This window comes from Arabidopsis lyrata (genome assembly GCF_000004255.2).
Source record: "Arabidopsis lyrata subsp. lyrata unplaced genomic scaffold ARALYscaffold_4, whole genome shotgun sequence".
In the NCBI taxonomy this organism is placed as follows: Eukaryota; Viridiplantae; Streptophyta; class Magnoliopsida; order Brassicales; family Brassicaceae; genus Arabidopsis; species Arabidopsis lyrata.
In genome coordinates, this window is record NW_003302552.1 from 20,091,944 (window position 1) to 20,112,427 (window position 20,484).

Sequence of the window (20,484 nt, forward strand, 5' to 3'; positions counted from 1 at the left end):
ACGCATTCACATTTGTGCGTTGTGTCATCTTAGATCATCGACACATTGTCACACTATCATCACATTACATGCCTAGGAGTAGTGTCAAAGGAAGAAGAAGAGAGAAGATGATCAGACTGATGAGGTGGATAATGAATGGCTAAGTAAATAAGCATTAGCATCAGCACCACCGGAATTCCCATCAATATCATCGGCGGCGGCGGAAGCGGCGGCAGAACGGCCGGAAGAACCACCAATAGCACCATCACCACTCCAATCAGAAACATTTCGATGATCCTTTTGTATGTAAATCTTATTTACTTTCTTTTGTTCCTGCCCCTATATGTGTGTATATATATAATGACATAAGTTTTTAATAGGTTTTTTTTTTCTTTAATTATGTTTTTGTTCGTTTTCCTTTTTTATGTGTGTTAGAGAGAAAGACGTTACAGCTTACAGGTGAAGCTCATGCACTGACCAACACTATTTGCTTATTCGCCCAATGACAAAACCACCCTTTACCATTCTTTTTAGTATTTATTTTTATTCAATGTATGTTAATTAATATAGGAATTTGAAATATTTACTTTTAATGTCTTTTTATTCTTATTTCATGTAAGGGAAAAAATACCCTCCATGTTAAGTAATAATCAATGATTTTGTTCTCTTGTTAATGAAATTGAATTTTGATAAACCATCCATTTAAAGTATACACATTTTAGAAAAAATGAAATGTGTGTGTATTGTTGATATCAGAAAAACAAAAAGTAAATTAACTTATATATGTGTGTGTGAGTTGAATATCATAAGATATTTTTTTTGAAAATATATAAATATATGTGTAAATATATTTAAAATATATGTATAGCAGTATAGGTTGTTCAAAAACAAAACTAGAAAAAAATATAGAGGGGCGTTTGACATAGGTGAGGCTAGCTATGAATTAACGTGTCGGCTTAAACTATTTCCATTAATGTGCCATTAGATGACTGAAACCGCAAGGAGGGTTGGTGAATTTTAGAGGAGAGAGTGTGTTTGATACTCTGTATCTGAATCAAGTCTTCCTAAGTGTATTTATTTCATCTTATTCCATTTTACATATATCTAATCTAACCCAATTTATTGCGATTCTCCATTTAGATTTTTCTCAACGGCTAATAAAAAGGTATGTTTATTTTTATCTTTTAATTTTAAATGTAAAGAGATTCTTTATTTATTTTTTTGTTTTAATCTTTATTTATTTCTTCAAATAAAAAAGTTTCGATGTTTGTTCTTATAGCGTAAGTGGTGAGGCTTGTTTCTTAGGCAAGTGGGGATCGGAACATTGTTGCTTCTCTCTTCTAATTCGATTTTGCATAGTTTCTCTCATATGTTCTCCTCTTTTACAGACCCCTAACTTCTTTTACTCGGATTTTTTTTTCTTTTGTTAAGATGTAAATTATATTAAGCTAAAACTTATACAAAATTAGAGGCTATCCCCTAACTTCTTTTACTCGGATTTTTTTTTTCTTTTGTTAAGATGTAAATTATATTAAGCTAAAACTTATACAAAAGAGGCTATCCTTTAATCTAGATTAATCACTGATTCATTATATGAGTTTTGTTGGACTTAAACAAAAACAATGTGGTGGGTAAGAAGATTAATCAGAAGAGATATAAAGTCGTGAAAGTCGTGAAAAGAAGTAGAGAGGACTGTGGAGAGCAGAATCAAGGTCGGTTTAATCCGTCCTTTGAAGGATAGCGAAACAAACCCTTAAGAAACATATTTATCCATAATTATGATCAACCTTTTTGGTCTTCCTTTTTGTAAATAATTATATTTGTTTGTTTAGTAATATATTATTATTTTATTTATATATATATATATATATATATTATGAATAAGAAGAGCGCATTATATTTATATGCCACACACTTCGGAACCCATAAGAAGAGTTCCAAACATTTGACTTTTGTCTTGGAACATTTGAGTTTGTAGTCAAAACAATCACATTTGGTGTCTAGGGCTTATATGATGATGAGTCACGTAATCATCACTTAACGTCGTTCCACAATTTATCTGAACTTTTTTTTCCCTTTTTCCAAATGTATCCCTAAGGTTACGATTCAGTCGTTAAAGCCCTTAATCTCGTGACCAATTAAACAATAAAAACAAAGAGCAAAATTTCAAGACGTATGCATTCATTCTCATCATTTGTATGTGTAGGTGCAGTGGATCTGATTTTTGTGGACAAATTAAATGCCTTCTCGTATGCTTTTTGTTTTGTCGAAAGATAGAGACTTGATAAAGCGAAGACAAAATTTTCTTTAATCATTTATAAAATTATTTAATTCTTTTTGTTCTTTTCTCTCTTGAATTTGGTCAAATATCCTTTTCTTTTGTACATTGTCCCGAATATCACCCACACTATTTCCCCGGATAAATCATCTCATATAGTATATGACACATACTTCACCGGACAAAATTTCGTTTCAAATATTGGTTTATGGATCTTTCTTGTTTTAGTTTCCAAAGTTGATGATCCAAATTTAGGAGCAAACAGTGTTAAACTGTGATGTCATCTTGGATATAAATTATAACTTGTTAGACAATGGGGAAGTTCGATGGAAATAAAAAAGAAAATTATAATAATCTCATCACCAAATATATCATCACAAGAATATCTTCTAAATTACCATCTATATATATTGTTGACAAAAAGGATATCTGGTAATAAAATATTTTTAAGATGATTAATTAATTCGTTTTCATTTACTCTATTTTAAGTCCTTGGTTTTGAGTGGTTAACACAACAACATCAACAAAATGTAGTCCTTAAAATTATCAGAATCAACAAAAATTTCGTGATTAAGTTTGAAACTGTTTTCTTTTTAACCCACTTGTTGGAAAATTGGAACGTAGTGTGTGAATAGATGCATGCATGATAGTATTTGTGAAGTCAATCCATCTTTCTTTTGAAATTAACACAGTTCTTTGAGTTATATCATTAGAGCAACGAATTAGATCGCAACGATAATGCTCATCCCCAAACTATTTTCACAATATAATTCACATATTCGTTACACAATCATGAGTTAGCTAGTGCCTCTTTTACCCGCCAGCCGTCGTGCCCACAAGTCAAATTTCTTTATATTTGTTCTTCATTCCAGAAATCATTGGCACAAAACTAAATTAATCTAACACAATTTTACATGTGGACGTTTTTTGGTCTAATAGATATATCGAAAGGGTAAAGCATTTAGCGAGTCACTAATTAGGTTAGATTCACCCAGTATATCGCCCAAAAAATGACTTAATTGATTAGGACAACGATACACGGAGAAGGAGCGCATGCTTCTTGTTTTTTTAAAACTAGAAAATGTGAACAGCCGACGTACGTTCACTGTCCAAATGACCTTAGTAAGATGTAAAACCAATAGAATAAAAAGTTATAGAAAGATCATTAATCCAAAATCACTTTTGATCATATTAAAAGAATCTAATTGTGTGTGTCGATGACTTGTGAACAGATGGCACATCCACTTAGTCTGTTTCTCGGACATCAAAGGACGATTCCAAGTTTTCCAATGTGTAAATAATATATGTGGGGTCCACACTAGACCCAAATAAAAATCTAGTTGTACAAACAAAATTTATTAAACAAACAAGTGATAGATATTTATAAAAAAAAAAAAAAAAAAAGCAAGTGATAGAATAGATAATAATAATATAAATGTGTCTTTGATTACAAATTGTGGTGTTGCAATTATCAAAGTAAGTTTGCATCTTAACCGGTATAATCAAATAGAGTATTGGTTCCAATCTAATACTAAGGTCTATCACTTTTAACATCTTTCTTCGGCATCTTTTGATTTTTTAATTTTGTTTTTTTTTTGAGTTTATATACCACGGCTTCACCATTTGTTGGTTTAGTTTAGTTTTTTCTTTTGAATAATTAATGTATGATGTTTTCATTCCTTTTGGAAAATATATACATAATCTTTGAACAACAATCGATTTAAAGAACATGAAAGATAGACCCTTTGATATCTCTTTTTGTCTATAAGCCATTTTGACCAATGAGTCTGCCACTTCATTACATTGGCGGGGAACCTGTTTAAAATCAAAAAAAGGTTCCAGTTTAGTTTTGAGACCAAACTAAACATCGGCATACAGTAATTTATAAATTAACCTATAGATTACTTGGTAATTTCAAAATGTCAAAGGGAAAAAAATGGAAATAGAAAGTCAAAAGGGAAAAAGAATGGAAATGGAGACTCAAAGGAAAAAAAATGGAAATGGAAGTAGAGATGAACATATACAATTCATTTAAAAAATGTTCTTCTACAATTAAATGGAAGTAGAGATGAACTCAAAGAAGAAGGCTTCTACTTCAATTAAAAAATGTTTTATTCTACAATTCATTTCATAATGTCACGCTGATAAAACAAAATTCTTCTACAAAATACGAAAAGAAAAAAAAAGAATTGAAAAGAAAAAAGAAAATTGCTCAGAGAAAGTAATTAAAAACTGTTACTAGAAATCCTTGAAAAGAAAAAACTGGGAGATCTATCACATGACATGATCTTACTTGCACGAAACTAAAACTAATTAAAATCCCTTAATTTGCTCCTTAATAACATATACATAGAGACACACTTATACATATTTGTGTAATGCATATATGTATGTACGGACGGTGCTCAAGTCGCCGACATCAGGGGTCGAGAGGTTCCACGGCGAGGCTGGGCTCATTAGAAGGAGAAAAAGCCAAGAAAATGAGGAGAATCAGGAGGAGAAGAGGAAGGAGGAGGAGTGTCGCCGGAGGCGGTGGAAGCGGCGGCAGGAACGGTGGCAGAATCAGAAGAAGCAGAGAGAGAAAGAGAAGAAGTGCGACGGATCTTGCCGTGATCAAAGAACTTCCGGTCAAACCCATTGGCTTGGGTGTGACATCAAATCTCAGCCGTTGATCATGAACCCTCATTTTCCATTAGTATTTAGTTTATCAACTAATTTTTTTTTTTTTTGAAATACTCCTGCCTTTGTCTTAGATCCTTCTGGCTTTGGTTACTTATATATATAGTGGCAAATGGGAAAGTTGAAATGTCTATCTCTATGTTTGTGTATACGTGTATGTATAGCTTCTATATTTTTGACACCCCAACAAAATTTCAATATTTCTTAACTAAAAAAAGTAAATACAAAATTTAAGGAAAATCCAAAAATGTATTCATTTTGTTCTCATCCAGATTATTTACCAAATTTTATAGTTGAATTTTACGAATTGTATTATTTTTTTTTTTGGTATTTATGATTATGCTGACAAAATGTATACAGTATCTTTATGTTTTGATTAGTGGTAATTTTACCTCTTTTTTTTTACTTTTAGTCGATGATTGTGTATATACACCCTATTATTGACCCTGTCCAAAGTAACAAAAGGGCCAAGTCGAAAATAAATAAATAATAGAACCCCACTCGAGAAAAGTTAAGACTAATTATACGATTAAGTAGGGAGTTAGATTTTGCATTAGAAGGATATAAATGCATAGTCAAGAAATGTGCAAAGAAGGGTGATTCCAAAGTGCCGGTTTCAGGTCACAGCTGTGATTTATGTATATATGTCTTGATTCAAGTAATCAACTAATTTCGCTTTCCTGCCTTGTTTTTACTCTCTTTCGTGTTTGTTGCTTCAACCATAATTGTTACTCATTCTCTTTATAATGATTATTGTATTTGTTTTTCTTTTTCGTCAAAAATTTGTTTTTAAAAAAAATATTTCAACAAAATTCCAGTCTTATCCTTATAAGTTATAGATAATATTTTATTAATAAAAAAAAATTAGTTGAGTTTTACTGTAGTAAATACATGTGTTGTATTAATAAATGGTATGTTGCTTAAAACAACGCTATAAAATTGTGTGAATAGAATTTAAATGATCTATAAAGAAGCAAATAGAAATTTCATGTGACTACTTTAAAAGTTGACTCAAAAGGGAAATACAAACTAATTTTGCAATTATCAATGATAAACCTCACTATTACCTATACTCTTTTGATTTTAAAACATTAAAAAGACTAATGTAACCCATTATGTTTAATTTCAGTAGCTAGTGAAAATCTGTTGTTGTTGTTAGATTTCATTGTAATTAGTAAACTGTAACAGGTTCAAATTTAATCTAGTTACATGATTATTATTAGTTGTACTGAAAACTTCTAGAAGAATAAAGGCTTTAAGAAATATTTTACTGCAAGCAAAGAAAAAAGGTAGATGCATGAACATCCCAAAGCTTTTTAGATATTATAGGTAAGTTGACGGAGACCGGAGGCTGATGTACTTTTCTGTTGTACATTGTTTTTGGAGTTCCCAATGAGGTCCTTTTTGTCTAAAATCTATAAATTCTCCTCCTTGAGAAATAAACAAAATAACTTATTTGCTCCCTAATAACTTAATGCAGATAGACAATAATGCGTTTAAAGTTTGAACATGGTAAACGTATATCACTAATACAATATTTAATATAAACACGATAATATTAATGAAAATAAAATAGAGCATTTGCCGAATTAAATGAGATAATAAAGCAAGTTGGTTGGTGCCAGCAAAAAAAAAAAAAAAGAAATTGAGAAATTTTCATTATTCATACATTTTGAATTTGGAGGATGCAATGCATCTAACAGCACTGGTTTATATGCTTTGCCGTGGATTTGGCCTTTCTTTGGTGTTTATTTGACCATTTGGTTTATTTTCAACATTTTTCTATTTTGAGTAGTTTCATTTTTTATTTGGTCAGCTCCTTCTCAACTTGGTTGGCCTTTACAGCTTCGTTGATGCAGTCGACCCAGAAAAGTTATTCCCTTTGCAGTTTTTGGTTAAAGAATTTATGGTAAGACACACTAGAAAGAAAGATCTAAACATTTCGAGGATCTTTTTGTTTTCTAACAACATACTGTACATTATATATTTGCATAATTAGGTAATATAATCGATCATCTTAAAATTGTAAGATTTGTTCATGTTAAAATTTTAAGACAGGAAAAATTAATTTTGAACATAATATAAGGTATTTTACTAGGATATTATTTTTAATTACAAATATGCTTGTATACTTCAGAATTATTAAGAATTGTAGATGTGAAATTTTTCTCTGCTCCCCTTGATATATTTTGAAAGGAACTGGGCCAAAATTATTCTTCCAATCAAGGCCCAAAAAATATCATTCACCTAATTTTTGATTAGGGAGGCTCTGAAAAAGAAGAAAAAAGATCAGGCTCTGAACTGTGATTTTAATATAATTGGGACGAGTATAATGTGTGTTTAAACACTGTTTCATCATCAAAGATTTTCTTTTGTTTTAAGGGTTTTTGATTATGTGATTTTGCCAAATCAAAAGGAAAATTTGAACATTAAAAAGTTACAAAAATGAGTAAAGATTTTCAGAAATTATTGTTTTCAGAAAATTAGTGGCCGCATATTTTTTTAAAATATTTTTTTTTTTGGTAAAATGTGAATTTTATTATCAAAAGGAACAAAGTTATAAACAGAGTGCTTGGGACAGATCGTTTCTAAGACCAAAAAAATATATTAAAAAGTCTTAGGAACTAATACAAGAAGAGATAACCCAACAAGATTACATAGTCAAGCTAAAGATGGGAGAACAATTTTGAGAGCAGCCGGCCACAACCTTTACGGTACCTGCGAGCTAGAAGAATGTCCCGGGTAATTCTGTCAATTTGGGAAAAGATGGAAGAAAGAGGAACACAGATGTTGTCATGAGTTCTTATGTTTCTTTCCTTCCAGAGAAGAAAAACAGTGGCTTGAACAACGATGCGCTTCAACGTGGTGGAGAGGTTTGGAGACTTGGACAACAACCAGGAGATGAGAGTTGACCAATCTGCAAAGACGCAAGAAGGCTGACCAAGCCGAGACATGACGATGTGCCAATTTTTATTTTTATTTTTAGTGTCCGCATATTTGATCTGTGTAACTAACTACACACATCCTCATATACAAATAGTGAAATAGACCTTCTTTCACCGTTGCACACAATCCATTCACGCGTTGTTATCCTTCCAAGTTCCAAATCGTACCAAAACTTTTGCCGGTGAAAGTTTCTTTACGCCAAAATAACTTCCTACTTAGGCAGAAGGTTCATACTAATTCTAAAGAACATCGAGTTTCAAAGAGAGACAAAAACATAATAAATTACAATAATGAATTATTGAATCATGTAAACGAGTGTCCACATTTCTCGAACAAGTACAACAATCTATCACCTAACTCTTCGGAATTCACCTGGCCATTTTCCATCTGAAGATGCAAAGAGTAAAAGAGTCGCTCTCCTTGAGACCTTGAAGATGAAGCATCCACAAGAACCAACCCATCTTCTTCTACTCCACTCAGCACATTCCCAAACGAACATTTTTCAGCCTGTAACGATGAAATTTGGACCATCACTTCGGTCTCGCCGAGCCTTGTCGCAGAAACTGTTGACGCATAACTTGTGATCGTTTTCTCTGGCTTACTGTTTTGGCCGGTAGAAACGAGATCTCTTCGACCCGAAATTTGAAACGACAGCTCTTCTTTCTTCTTTATGAGATTTTTAACTTGCTCTTGCAGCTCTGGTATGTACTTCAAGGCCTGTGAAACTGTTGCGGAAACACTTAACTTCTTCTGCAAGAAATACACAAAAAAACAGGACAGATCTTTCAGGTTTCTTATATTACTATGGACCGTTTTTTTTTTCGTTAAAACACACAACATAACAATATTACTGCTTGTAAGTTTGTTCAAAAAAAAAAAAAAAAAAACAATATTACTGCTTGTATCACCATCAAAATTGCGAAAGCAAATGAATAAGAAGTTTTAGTATTTGCAAGAAAACATTTTATATATATTTTTTCTGTTGAACGTTTAACTAGTAAATCTTCAAAATTTTAGAAATAAACAAATAATATGGAATTAATGGTTACCGATTGATTGGTGGCCGGAAGACAAGAACGAAGAGATGAGAACATTGCGTTGATCTTCTTGCGACGCTCACGCTCGCTCGCGTTGTGATTAAGTTTCTTCATCACCACGGGATTGTCTAGTAATATTCTATTATTTTCCGATGACACATTCTGATGAGTCACCGTCAAGTCCGGCAACGGAAAATCAAGAAACGTGTTGGTTACGTCTTCGTTTTCATAGAAGCTATTATCTCCGCAAGGCCAGCCGAAGTTGGGATATAATGGAGGGACAAGTGCACACATTTTTGTGTTTTAGATAGTTAAAGACTCTGTTTTTGTGTGTCTCTCTCTAGAAGCTGTTTTCGGTTGGGATTATGCTTGTGAGTTAGTTGGATTATTTATGTCTCACTCATTTATATTTATATAGTTTGTATACACAAACACGGATACAAGAAAAATAAAAACAAAGAAATAACTCTGTATGTTGTATTGTATACTCAATTATAGACTAAAATACATGGGATCACGAGTGGACATGCGTTGACACGTGGTTGAGCACTTTTTCCCCAAGTAGGAGCATGTTCGAATGATCACCTGTTGACCTACAGATACATGCATTTTCTACAGAGATATTAAAATCTTAATTATAACATAATAGTTTATACTAGCTAGTGTTAATGTCGTATAGTTTGCACGAATGTATGAGTATAAACCAAAAATCTCTAAATTTTTCCTAATATGACAAAAGATATATTCGATTTAGTAAGCAAATTAACATTAAGAAAAAATAATAGTTAAATATGTAGGAACAATTATTTAAGAACACATATTATATGTTAGTACGTTAAGAAAGCTTACATTAAATCCAAAAAAAATGTATTATGATGCAGCTGGAAGAAAAGAGACAGACACTGAGAACAAAACACGGGAATACACAGGTTTGGGCGTTTGGCGGACGTGGACTATTGAGCGGCACGAGCAAATCACGTGGAATATGTTAAGGCTTTTCGCCAGAATCCAACCATATCTATTTAGTAAGTAACCAGTAATCATGTACATATGCATTGCGTGTTTATTTATATTGAACAAATGTATATTCCTTATTTAAATTTATTAATAACTAGATCTTATATGGTGTAGTGTCTATATAACTAAAGTCATTTTTATTACATACAGAAGTCAACTCCGGTCATCTCGGTCAGGCCAAAAGCCTTGATTCTATTCTATCCACGGACGAGGATAAAGAGACGGCTATATTTGGGATATTTTCCTCATTTTTCTAGTTAAATCTAAAGATCTTAATGGGCTTCTCTAAAACAGATGGGCCCTAAGATAACTCCTAGTTAGGCCCTAATGTTAGGAGTTGAGTATATATAGGTTTTATTCAATACTAATTAGTGTGGGTTTTGTATGCTTATTCAAATGATATTTTATCTATTGTTCTGAAATAATATTTTAGTTGATGATAATGATGTTAATTGTAGTCACTTTTGATGTTTGTAACTTTATATAAGCAAATGTCGAAAACAGTACAATACTTCTGCTCGGATTAAGAACGATCATGAAGCTTTATTGATCTTTTTATTATACATTGTTTGCTGATTTTCTACATTAGCGGCAACATATATTACACACATTATGCTACAAAAGAGAAATCAAATGTACAAAACTGATCACAAAAAAAGAAGAAGCTAAAGCTGAAGTCTGAACATGTCTGAACCATTTCTCTCATGCTTTGCTTCAGACCTTCACTCCTATCCGTTGAGCAACCTGCAGAACAAAACAAAAACACATTCATTTCAAGTTAACCAATGATATTTCAACTCTAGGAAGATTTGAGCAAAAGCAGAGATTCTTTTACCTGTTTAAATGAAGTAACTTCACTTCCCCAGAGCCAAGCGTCACAGCCTGCGTCTCTAGCTCCCCATAAATCATTCCTACGGTCATCTCCTACATGAACCGCATCCTCAGGATTCACTTCTAATAACTCACAAGCTTTCAAGAAGATAGTCGGGTTTGGTTTCTCCGCTTCAACCTGTGAAACAATCAACCAAAAACCTTAAGTATTTACACACTCACTCCCAAAACGTATCGGATCATCAACCAAAAGATATAAAGGAAAGAAAGTTATGTTACTTCTGCTGAAACAGCTACAGCATCAAACCAGTCATCACATCTCAGTGCACGTAGGAGTGGTCTTAACCGAGTATCGAAGTTGGACACAATTGCAACTTTCACACCCGCTTCTTTAATAGCCTTAAACACTTTCCCTGCATCTGGGTCACATAACATCCACGCCTGGGCAAGCATATGGAGAAATGTCATGATAAAGAACCAAAATTTAAAAGCGTTCCTAAAGCATATGAAGAAGTAGTAGCGGAGATCAAACCTGTTCTGTAGTAAAATAACTGTAAAGCTCTTCAAAGTACTGAGAATCCGAGCAGCCAGTAGATTCAGTCACTATATATTGCCAGAAAGGTCTCGCATCGTTTACATATCTGCAAATAAAGAATCAAAAATCAAGAACACCACACACCAAATCGCTCTTAAGCAGAAGACATTTATGAATCCCACAGAGATTCTACAGCAAATGTATATTCCAAAGAGTCAGTTTTAAACATGATATGCATCACTAGAGACATATTCACGATCAAGTATTAGATTTTGTCATACAAACAAATAGAACCACAGCCCACAGGAGAACCTTTTGACTAGTGGTGATTTTCTTGGAGTAGAAGAAACACAAAGAGGAAGAAGATGATAAGCGTACCTAAGATGAGATCCACCCCATGGTTTCTGATAAGCTCTTCTGTATCTAGTAAGTATCTCAGCCTCCGAGTACTCCACTCCATACTTCTCACCAATATTCTTGTATATCTACAAAACCAGAATCCATAACACAACTTAGAATCTACACACAGAAAACTCCAATTCAAATCTTCTAGGGGCAAGCAGAGATCATAAATAACACGAGATTCAAGCATCTCACACATCTCCAACATAAACAAAATTCAAACACTTAAGCATCAATCGCTTTCAAATTGATTAACCTTACTCAGAATCAGACATCGATCCTCAAAATGTTCATAGTTTTCGAATCACATTTGTTCAACCGTTGAATCACAAAGAAAACAGAGAAATTGAGAGACCTGAGCCGTAGGTTGAGCGGGAACAAGGAGAGTACCAACAGCATCAACAAGCAAAGCCTTATGCGTGATCTCACCATAGAGAGATCTCCTATAATCTTCATACTCCTTCAATACACTTCCCAATCCGTAAATCCCACCAGATTCATCCTCCGCCACAACAGCGGAAGATGACGAAGCAGAGGAGATCCAACGGCTCAGCAATGCTCCGGTTCTCGCGATCCGATCCGTCCCACCGGAATAGAGAAGTGTCGTCGTCGCCTTCCTGATTCTTAACAACGCCATTAGCTTCTCTCTGTGATTGATTGATTGTTCCGTTGTCTTCGGCTTCTTCTCGGGATTATAAAGGAGAAGGAGAATCTTTAACGCATTACCCATAAAGATATGTGTTATTACGTTTATACCCTTTCATATTATTATCCGTCTTACAGTTTTTCTACCCTATCCATCCGCTAATCAAAGGAACTGATGATGTGGCATTTTTATTTTAAATAACAATTGTTACACTCTTTAAATTTTAATTTTAAACCATATGCGTATTTATATAATCATATGAAAGAAGGGGTAGTGTTTGAATTTTTGTTTTTAAAGTTCAGATCCAGATTAAAATAATGGTTTTTGACACAAAACGTATAGCTTTCTCTTTCTTTTTCTTTAAAATAAAGTAAAATAGATTTATCTTTTTCAATCAGAATTATTTATCTTATTATAGTAATGATTGATAATGGATGGGTGTTTTACATGCATTCTTAAACAATACAAACTTCTCTACTTGTCTGATTGATGATATATTAATCATTTTGAAACATCAAATTAGCCAATAAAAAAAAGGAATGAATGCATACAACTAGTTTAGTTTACTTGTATTATTTTCATATCGAGAGGATATTATTATTTAGTGGGAAAACGGTATGCTTCATTTGGATAAAATTAAGGGTCATGAAAAGAAAAAAATGGGCAATATAATTGGGCCCTGACCAATTATGTGCCATGGAAAGTAATATAAGGATATAAATGAATAAACGGTCGATTTTAGAGGGACCTCTTTAGAAATATGTGGCTTAGAGTGACAAACGGGCCCACACAATTTAAGAGTATAGTTTTGGGCCATTTTATGCATAAGGCCGAACTCACCGAGGTGGCTAACGGAAATGTTCAGTTCCACAAAATTTGTTAAATAATATTCCAAAATATATCTGGTTGTTTTGGTTTATTTAATGAGCTTTTCGATTAATTTCGTATCGAAGAACGAACAAATTCAGATTTGGGTTTAGTATTTCTTTTGGATATATATTGAATCCTTTAGACGTATGTGATATAAAGACATCATGATGTTAAAGAAGATTAGAAAAGTCTGATGATAAGGAAACAGAAATCCATAATTGGACCCATTTTGGAGAATTTTGAGTGTCATTGCTCTTTTTTTTTTTTTTTTTTTTTTTTTTTTTGTCAAACCGCTTCGTATTAATCAAAAGTTTGAGAATACACAGCGAGAGCTTCTTTAGCTAATCCATCCGCAACAACATTGGAGGCTCTGGGGATAAAGCAGCAAGAAAAGAACTTAAAACGACTAATACAATCGAAAATATCCACCATGATTCCATGAATTTCTACAAGGAGGGACAGAGACGCGATTGCTTTGATGAGGACTTGACAGTCCGAGAACAGCAGAATATCCTGGTGACCCAGAGAAGATGCTGAATGCAGAGCCGTACGGACGGCTAAAGCTTCCGCAGCTAGCGGAGAGGAGACATGCTCACAAAGAGCCGAGTTCTTCCTTAGTAAACGTCCTAGAGGCGACATAGTCCATCCTAAGCCCGCTGCCCTAGAAGCCCTATTCCAGGAGGCATCAGTATGGATTTCCAGGGTAAGAGGACTCTTCTTTAAAGGGATAGTCCTATCAGGCTGTCTGCAAATCTTTTTCAGGTTTTGCTCCTGTGCCCTTTGCCACTCTGTGGCATCTTGGATTGCCTTCAGAATGATTTCTTTTTCACCAAAACAAGTTTTAGAGAAAACCCTTTGGTTCCTAGAGGTCCAAAGGGTCCAGCAAATCCAAGGGAATAGAGTACAGTGCCCCAATCCCACTGGAGGGAGCGTCTTTCTTTGCTTGATCCATTGCAGGCCCGAGCTTACATCTGTGAAAACAGGAAAGGAGTCCATACCTTCCAAAGGCGCCAGTTGCCACACTTTCTGAGCAAATTGGCAGTTAAACAAAATATGATTAGTGGACTCAATGTCTCTGCATCTAATGCAGGAAGGTTCAAAAGATGGAATTCTTGTGGCCAGCTGTGCTCCAGAGGGGATTGCACCATTCAAAGCTTTCCACAGGAACAACTTAATTTTTGGGGAGCATAGGAGGTTCCACACCAAATCATACCACTTGAAGTTAGGATCTTGAAGAGTTGGGAGGCCCGACGACTCCTCCTGATAAGCCACTTGGTACCCTGACTTAGTGGTATACACTCCATCCTTATTAGGCAGCCACACTCTCCTATCTGGACCTCCAGATCTGCTGGGTTTAATTGTAAGGATGGTCTCCTTATGAACTGGAACGACCATATCTAGCAGATCTTCATTCCATTCAACAGAATTTGGCAGAAAGAGGTCTTTGACTTTCCAATCTTTTGAATCAAAAGGAGCGGGTCCAGCAGGTTGAAGGAGCTTCTCATGAGACAGCCACGGGTCATCCCACAGCCTCACTGCTTCACCATTGCCTAAAGACCATCCAAGCTGCTTCTTAAGAAGGTTTCTCCCAAGCAGAATTCCCCTCCACCCATGTGAAGCTGTCTTGGGGCATATTGTCTCCAAGAAGCCTTCAGCTGAACAATATTTACCTGTAAGGACTCTTGCCAGCAAACTTTCTGGATTTTTGAGTATCCTCCAGCTTAATTTTGCCAACAAGGCAACATTAAAAGCTTTGACATTCTTGAAACCCAGGCCTCCTACATGTTTTGGTCTTGCCATCTTCTCCCAAGAAATCCAACACATCTTCTTTTGTTGATCATTTTTGTCCCACCAGAATCTTGTTAAAGCAGACTGAATTCTGTCACATAAAGACACCGGAAGTTGAAAACAGGACATTGCATAAGTGGGAATGGCAGAGAGCACACTCTTGAGCATCACCATCTTCCCAGCACTAGAAAGGAACCTAGAGCTCCACGAGACAGCTTTCTGTCTGATCCTGTCCACAATAGAGGCAAATAAGTCCTTCTTCTTTTGCCCAAACAGCTCAGGCAGCCCCAGATACTTTCCCACTCCTCCCTCTTTCTCTATTTGCAGCCAATGTTTAACATTTCTTCGGGTTTCCAGAGAAGTGCGCCTTGAGAAGAAGATTGAAGATTTTTGCTTGTTGATTAACTGCCCAGAAGCCGTTTCATACTTAGCCAAAATATTCATCAGCTCCTTACACCCCTTTGCTTTAGCTCTGCAGAAGAACATTGTATCATCAGCAAACAGCAGGTGATTGATTCTGGGACTCCCTGTTGCTACTTTAATCCCTTGTAGCTTGCCTTCTCTTTGGCTCCTTTCACAGAGACCTGACAGAACATCACCACAGAGGATAAACAAATATGGGGATAGGGGATCCCCTTGTCGAATTCCTCTTGATGGAATAACCTCTCCCAACGGTGTACCATTAATTAGGAAGGAATAAGAAACTGTTGTCACACACTGGAGGACCCAATTTACCCACTTGGGGTGGAAGCCTTTCCTGAGGAGAACTGCTTTGATAAAAGGCCACTCCAGTCTATCATAGGCCTTGGACATATCGGTTTTGACCACCATTGACACATTTTTCTTAGCGCCAGAGGTCTTGAGGAAGTTAAGGGTTTTATGGGTGATAAGCACATTATCAGAAATGGCTCTTCCTGCAACAAAAGCCGACTGGTTCTCTGAAATTAGGGGGGAGAGGACTACCTTCAGCCGCCTAGTAAGCACCTTTGAAAAGACCTTGTAGATCACATTACATAATGCAATAGGTCTATAGTCCAACACCCTTTTGGGACCTTGAATCTTGGGGATCAATCTAATGTGAGTTTTGTTGATGGAGGCTGGAAGGAGGCCTGAACTGAAGTAGCTTTGGACTTCCTTTGTGAAAATTTCTCCCACTGTCTCCCAATTGGTTTGGAAAAAACAAGCTGAGAATCCATCCGGGCCTGGAGCTTTCCCTGGGTGAATATCAAATAAAGCTTCTTTGATTTCTAGTGAGGACGGGTCCTTAGTGAGGGAAGCATTATCCTCCTCAGTGACTTTAGTAGCTACAGCCTCTTCCACAATTCTCATAACCTCTGCAGGGCAGGAAAGTTGGGAAGTAAATAGGTCTTTGTAGCATTGAGAGATGATGGACGCAAACTGCTCATCTTCAAAAACTTTCTCCCCTTGATCAGATTCCAGCACAGTAAAGCTATTCTGATAGGCTCTACTCTTTGTTACAGCATGAAAGAACCCCGAATTCTGATCTCCTAAACAAAGCCAGTTTTGTCTGCTCCTTTGTTTCCAAAAGGCTTCTTCAGCCAGATATGCTGCATTCAGGTCTGCATTAATGCTGGTTAGGAGGAGATCATCGTGGATAGGGCTTACCATTGCCTGCTCCAAAGCCTCCTTTAGTCTCTCAATCTCAAGTTGACTATTTTTCTGCTTCTCCTTTGTCCAGAGGATGATGACTCTTCTGCAGTTACTTAATCTATCCTCCACTGAGACAGCATCTTCATTCCAAGCTTCAGCAATGAGGGAAAGCACTTCCTCATTCTCTTTCAGTCTCCTATCATACCTAAATAGACCTTTCCTCCTTTTCTTTTCAATTCCCAGGTATGTAAACAATGGTCTATGATCAGACCCTTCAAACTTCATATAATCACAGCGTCCTCTTGTGAACACATCAAAACATGCCGCATTTGCCATTGCTCTGTCCAGTCTGCATCTAACTAGATGAGTATGTCTAACCCCTCTCCAGGAAAGAAGGTTACCTGAATGTTTAATGTCAAACAGTCCAGCCTCTGACATAAAAGACCTGAAATCTACAAAGGAGCTCTCAGCTCTTAGGGGACCTCCAGTCTTCTCCGAATTGTCTAAGATTTCATTAAAATCCCCTGTAAGAAACCAGGGGCCACCTCTGCCTTCTGCTAAACCTTTTAGTGTTTCCCAAACTTCCCTTCTCTTGGTCTGATCTGGCTCCCCATAAACAAATGTAGCAAACAGCTCAGATCCTTTGGGCCTTAGCCTTACATCGATGAAACTTTCACAGGAGGAAATAATTTCCATCTCCAGTTCTGGTTTCCAGAACAAAGCTAGCCCTCCCCCTCCATGTCCCTGAGGGGAGACTAAAAACGACTTGAAATCCTTCAAGAAATCCAATTTCTTGTACACCACAGCATCCGGGTTCCTTGATTCCATGAGGAAGATAACATCAGGGGATCTCTTTTGATGGATCTCCCTTATCCGCCGGACTGTCTTGGGATTCCCCAGCCCTTGACAGTTCCAGCTTAGTATATCTACGTGAGCCTTTTTTGATGAAGCCGAAAACCCTGCTGACTTTCCTGGGGAGGGGCTCTTGCTTGAGGATCTTCAGAAAGATGGTTAGGAGATTCCTCCAAAGGTGGAGCTTGCTTCATATCTATCCTTCTCCGGGGAAAAGGAATAGTTTGCTGGTTAAGAAACTTCTTTTTCTTCGACTTTATTCCAACCAGCTTTGAAGGGCTAGCCTTTTTACTCGGAGGTCTTCCTAGATTCTTTTTACCAGTAGTCCTTCTTCTGATACTTGGGACCCCCACCTCAACATTGGTAGGACCAAGGCGTTGTGAGGCAGGAATTCTCTCGCTGCTGATGATCCCTTCCTCAGCAAAGCTCTCAGTGGAGGGGATCAGATTAACTGGGAGGGTAGCTCTAACCATTTGCTCTGCAGTCTCTTCAAACTCTTCTAGTTCTTCAGCTTGTCTCACACGTGCTCTTCTAGCAGCACTCTCCGTTGGATCTGGGCAGTTTGCATATTGAGACATGACTTCTCTCAGTTCCCCCATAGCAGTATCAAGGGCTTCCTGCGCCGGGATAGGAGCATTGGTGTTTAAAGAGGAAGAGGAGAAAGGGAAACCCGGGTTGAGGCCATCCAATCTCTGGCTCGTGGTAGCATCAGATCCTGGGAGAGAATCCTGCATTTTCCCTTTACCTTTATCAAGAGGGGCAGGAACTGATCTGTTCTCTGGTCTGGAAAAACTATGTGAAGGGGATCGACGTCGATGGGACTGTAAGTGTACAGAGTCACTCTGTCTCCTGGAAAGAGATGATCTAAGGTCACGACTTGAATAGGAGTCAGATCTTCTTGAGGAGTCAGCTCTAGAGAGCTCCCTGTGAGACTCACTTTCATCCCTTCTTCTGAAAGCACCTCCTGACTCTCGGAACCTTCTAGATCTTTCAGTTTGGTGGCCGGATCTATGTTGGGAGGATCTCAAAGGGGAAGAGTCTCTCCGTCTTGAACGTGAATAGCTATCTGAAGCTCCTGACACTCTCCTCTCAGCCTCAGAATGAGAGCTTTCCGCCTCCTTCCTGTCACAGAAGCGAACAGAATGGGAATCTAGGCATCTTTTTGAAGCCTCTCTACTCAAAAGAGGGCAGCTTTCCTTCGAGTGATCCAGCATATAACATGCTTTACAGTAGTTGCGCAGTTTTTCATAAACTAGGAACGCCTCTAGCTCGCTCCCATCAGCAAATTCCACTATAGTACTCATGACCAGCGGTTTCAAACCATTAATGATCACCCTCATTCTGAAGTACGTTGGAGAGACATCAGATCTATCCAGATGCCCGATTTGCTTAGCAATACTCTCCAGAATTCCTTCGGACCAAAGGTGAACCGGGATCCCTTGGACGCTAATCCAAAACGGGATTTGGGAAGGAAAGGATCTGTCGATAGTGGGTTCCCATCGCTGGAAGATGACCATCCATTGGGAGAAATGGTATGGCTGGTTTCGCAAGGCCGTCGTTAAATCCTTCTCATTTGCAAATTGGAACTGGAAAAGACCATTCCCCAGATCTGCACCAATTGGACGGGAGGAGAACTTCCAGTGGTCGGCGAGGAAAGGGATGAGCGACCACACCTTTTGCTCCATCGGATTTGTCAGCCTACCAATGGCTGTGAGAGCATGTCTTCGCATAAGCTCAGAGTTGTCGAAAGCTGGGGCCTTTACTCTCGGTGGTTTCGGAGGTCGGATCTGGACATCTTTAGCCTTATCCCAACCCGGGGGAGAGGAACGTCGCGACATAGCAGAAGATCGTCGGTGGCGAAAGAAATTCTGAGGTCTGGTTTTCTGGAATGAGCCTCAGAAAAGCCTTTGAAGAAGCAGAGAAGACAGGTGGAGACACCAGAAGCCGGTTAATCGGAGCCAAAACGCCGGAAGTAGCCGCTGAAACTACAGATCTAGGGTTCGGGAAGGGGACGACGGGGTTCCTCGGGAGCGTCGCCTATTTGTGAGTGTCATTGCTCTAATGTTCAAAAACGACGTTACAATTTACAAATCCAATGTATTTTCAGAACTTTGTTTTTTATATTAAATTAAAGCATATGCTTTCTGCTGTTACTGTTTTCTTCTTTTAATCAAGAAGTTTTCCTTTACACTCATATTTTGTTGGACCAGATCAATAACATGTGAATTTATCATTTTCCACTAAAACTTAAGATTTTATCCGTTTTACTCTAAAACATGACTCTCGATTCAACCCGCTTGAGCTATCAACTTTACATTTGTTAATGTTTATGATACTAAAATAAAAAAGAAATACGTTTTTTTTGTGGCTAGCATTTAGTCTATGACTTCTTTATCCCATATAGAGAGTTATAGAACGCATAAACATGGATTGTGGAAGAAGAAGAAAAAAAAAACCGTATAAACATGATCTGTAGTTTACTAAAGTTTTCTATAGGATTGTTAAACGCTTGTATATATATATATATTACTCGTCAAAATTATATTGATTTGAAATTTTGGTGGTGAATTATTAGCTAGATGAGAATGAGATCAATAAATTTTGTTAAACTCATACGCTTTGAAGTAGTTTTCAGATAGTTCATAAGATGGAGATTCAGTGGCCTAGTAAGCCTGTCTTATTATATATCCATATTGGTGACGGCCCAGAATTTCTCTTGATTTTCTTGGTATACATAAGTACACTACGTACACCTATATGCTAAGCGAAATATTGACTCATATGAAAGTGTTAAAATCTTCCAAGTAAGGTCATAGGATCGTACTTGACTAAACCATCAAATAAACCAAGCGGTGGTAATATATAAAGTGATTTTCTCGTGTTGCTCGACACCGGTTCTCGATTCATAAAAAATGATAGTTCGACAGTGAGTAGTTTCTTATCATACCTTATTTTTGTTTAAGGTTTGTAATTTTAATCACGCATGATATACGTTATAACAGAAACATATCGA

General features: G+C 36.7%; 3 protein-coding genes across 3 annotated transcripts; all 3 read right to left on the reverse strand.

The window, feature by feature from the left end:
- Positions 1 to 3,911: 3,911 nt before the first annotated feature.
- Positions 3,912 to 5,030, reverse strand: LOC9317828 (protein ORGAN SIZE RELATED 1). The gene is made up of 2 exons (XM_002881716.2): positions 4,658 to 5,030; positions 3,912 to 4,072 (listed from the first exon to the last, which is right to left on the reverse strand). The coding sequence occupies exon 1, from the start codon at positions 4,941 to 4,943 to the stop codon at positions 4,677 to 4,679; it is 267 nt and encodes an 88-aa protein (XP_002881762.1). The 5' UTR covers positions 4,944 to 5,030; the 3' UTR covers positions 3,912 to 4,072; positions 4,658 to 4,676.
- A 2,935-nt stretch (positions 5,031 to 7,965) lies between these two features.
- LOC9317829 (transcription factor bHLH100) lies at positions 7,966 to 9,382 on the reverse strand. The gene is made up of 2 exons (XM_002881717.2): positions 8,932 to 9,382; positions 7,966 to 8,632 (listed from the first exon to the last, which is right to left on the reverse strand). The coding sequence occupies exons 1-2, from the start codon at positions 9,211 to 9,213 to the stop codon at positions 8,186 to 8,188; spliced, it is 729 nt and encodes a 242-aa protein (XP_002881763.1). The 5' UTR covers positions 9,214 to 9,382; the 3' UTR covers positions 7,966 to 8,185.
- Positions 9,383 to 10,459: 1,077 nt separating this feature from the next.
- On the reverse strand, positions 10,460 to 12,583 carry LOC9317830 (haloacid dehalogenase-like hydrolase domain-containing protein 3). The gene is made up of 6 exons (XM_002881718.2): positions 12,060 to 12,583; positions 11,681 to 11,787; positions 11,300 to 11,408; positions 11,047 to 11,208; positions 10,772 to 10,945; positions 10,460 to 10,680 (listed from the first exon to the last, which is right to left on the reverse strand). The coding sequence occupies exons 1-6, from the start codon at positions 12,432 to 12,434 to the stop codon at positions 10,651 to 10,653; spliced, it is 957 nt and encodes a 318-aa protein (XP_002881764.2). The 5' UTR covers positions 12,435 to 12,583; the 3' UTR covers positions 10,460 to 10,650.
- Positions 12,584 to 20,484: the final 7,901 nt, after the last annotated feature.

Excerpts from the sequence above, each read along its gene's own strand:
- LOC9317830 (XM_002881718.2), bottom strand. The coding sequence starts at position 12,434 with ATGGGTAATGCGTTAAAGATTCTCCTTCTCCTTTATAATCCCGAGAAG. Across the intron at positions 11,409-11,680 it reads TGGGGTGGATCTCATCTTAG|ATATGTAAACGATGCGAGAC; the intron begins GTACGCTTATCA and ends CTTTATTTGCAG. Across the intron at positions 11,209-11,299 it reads GTTATTTTACTACAGAACAG|GCGTGGATGTTATGTGACCC; the intron begins GTTTGATCTCCG and ends ATGCTTGCCCAG.
- LOC9317828 (XM_002881716.2), bottom strand. The coding sequence starts at position 4,943 with ATGAGGGTTCATGATCAACGGCTGAGATTTGATGTCACACCCAAGCCA.
- LOC9317829 (XM_002881717.2), bottom strand. The coding sequence starts at position 9,213 with ATGTGTGCACTTGTCCCTCCATTATATCCCAACTTCGGCTGGCCTTGC. Across the intron at positions 8,633-8,931 it reads TTCCGGCCACCAATCAATCG|AAGAAGTTAAGTGTTTCCGC; the intron begins GTAACCATTAAT and ends TATTTCTTGCAG.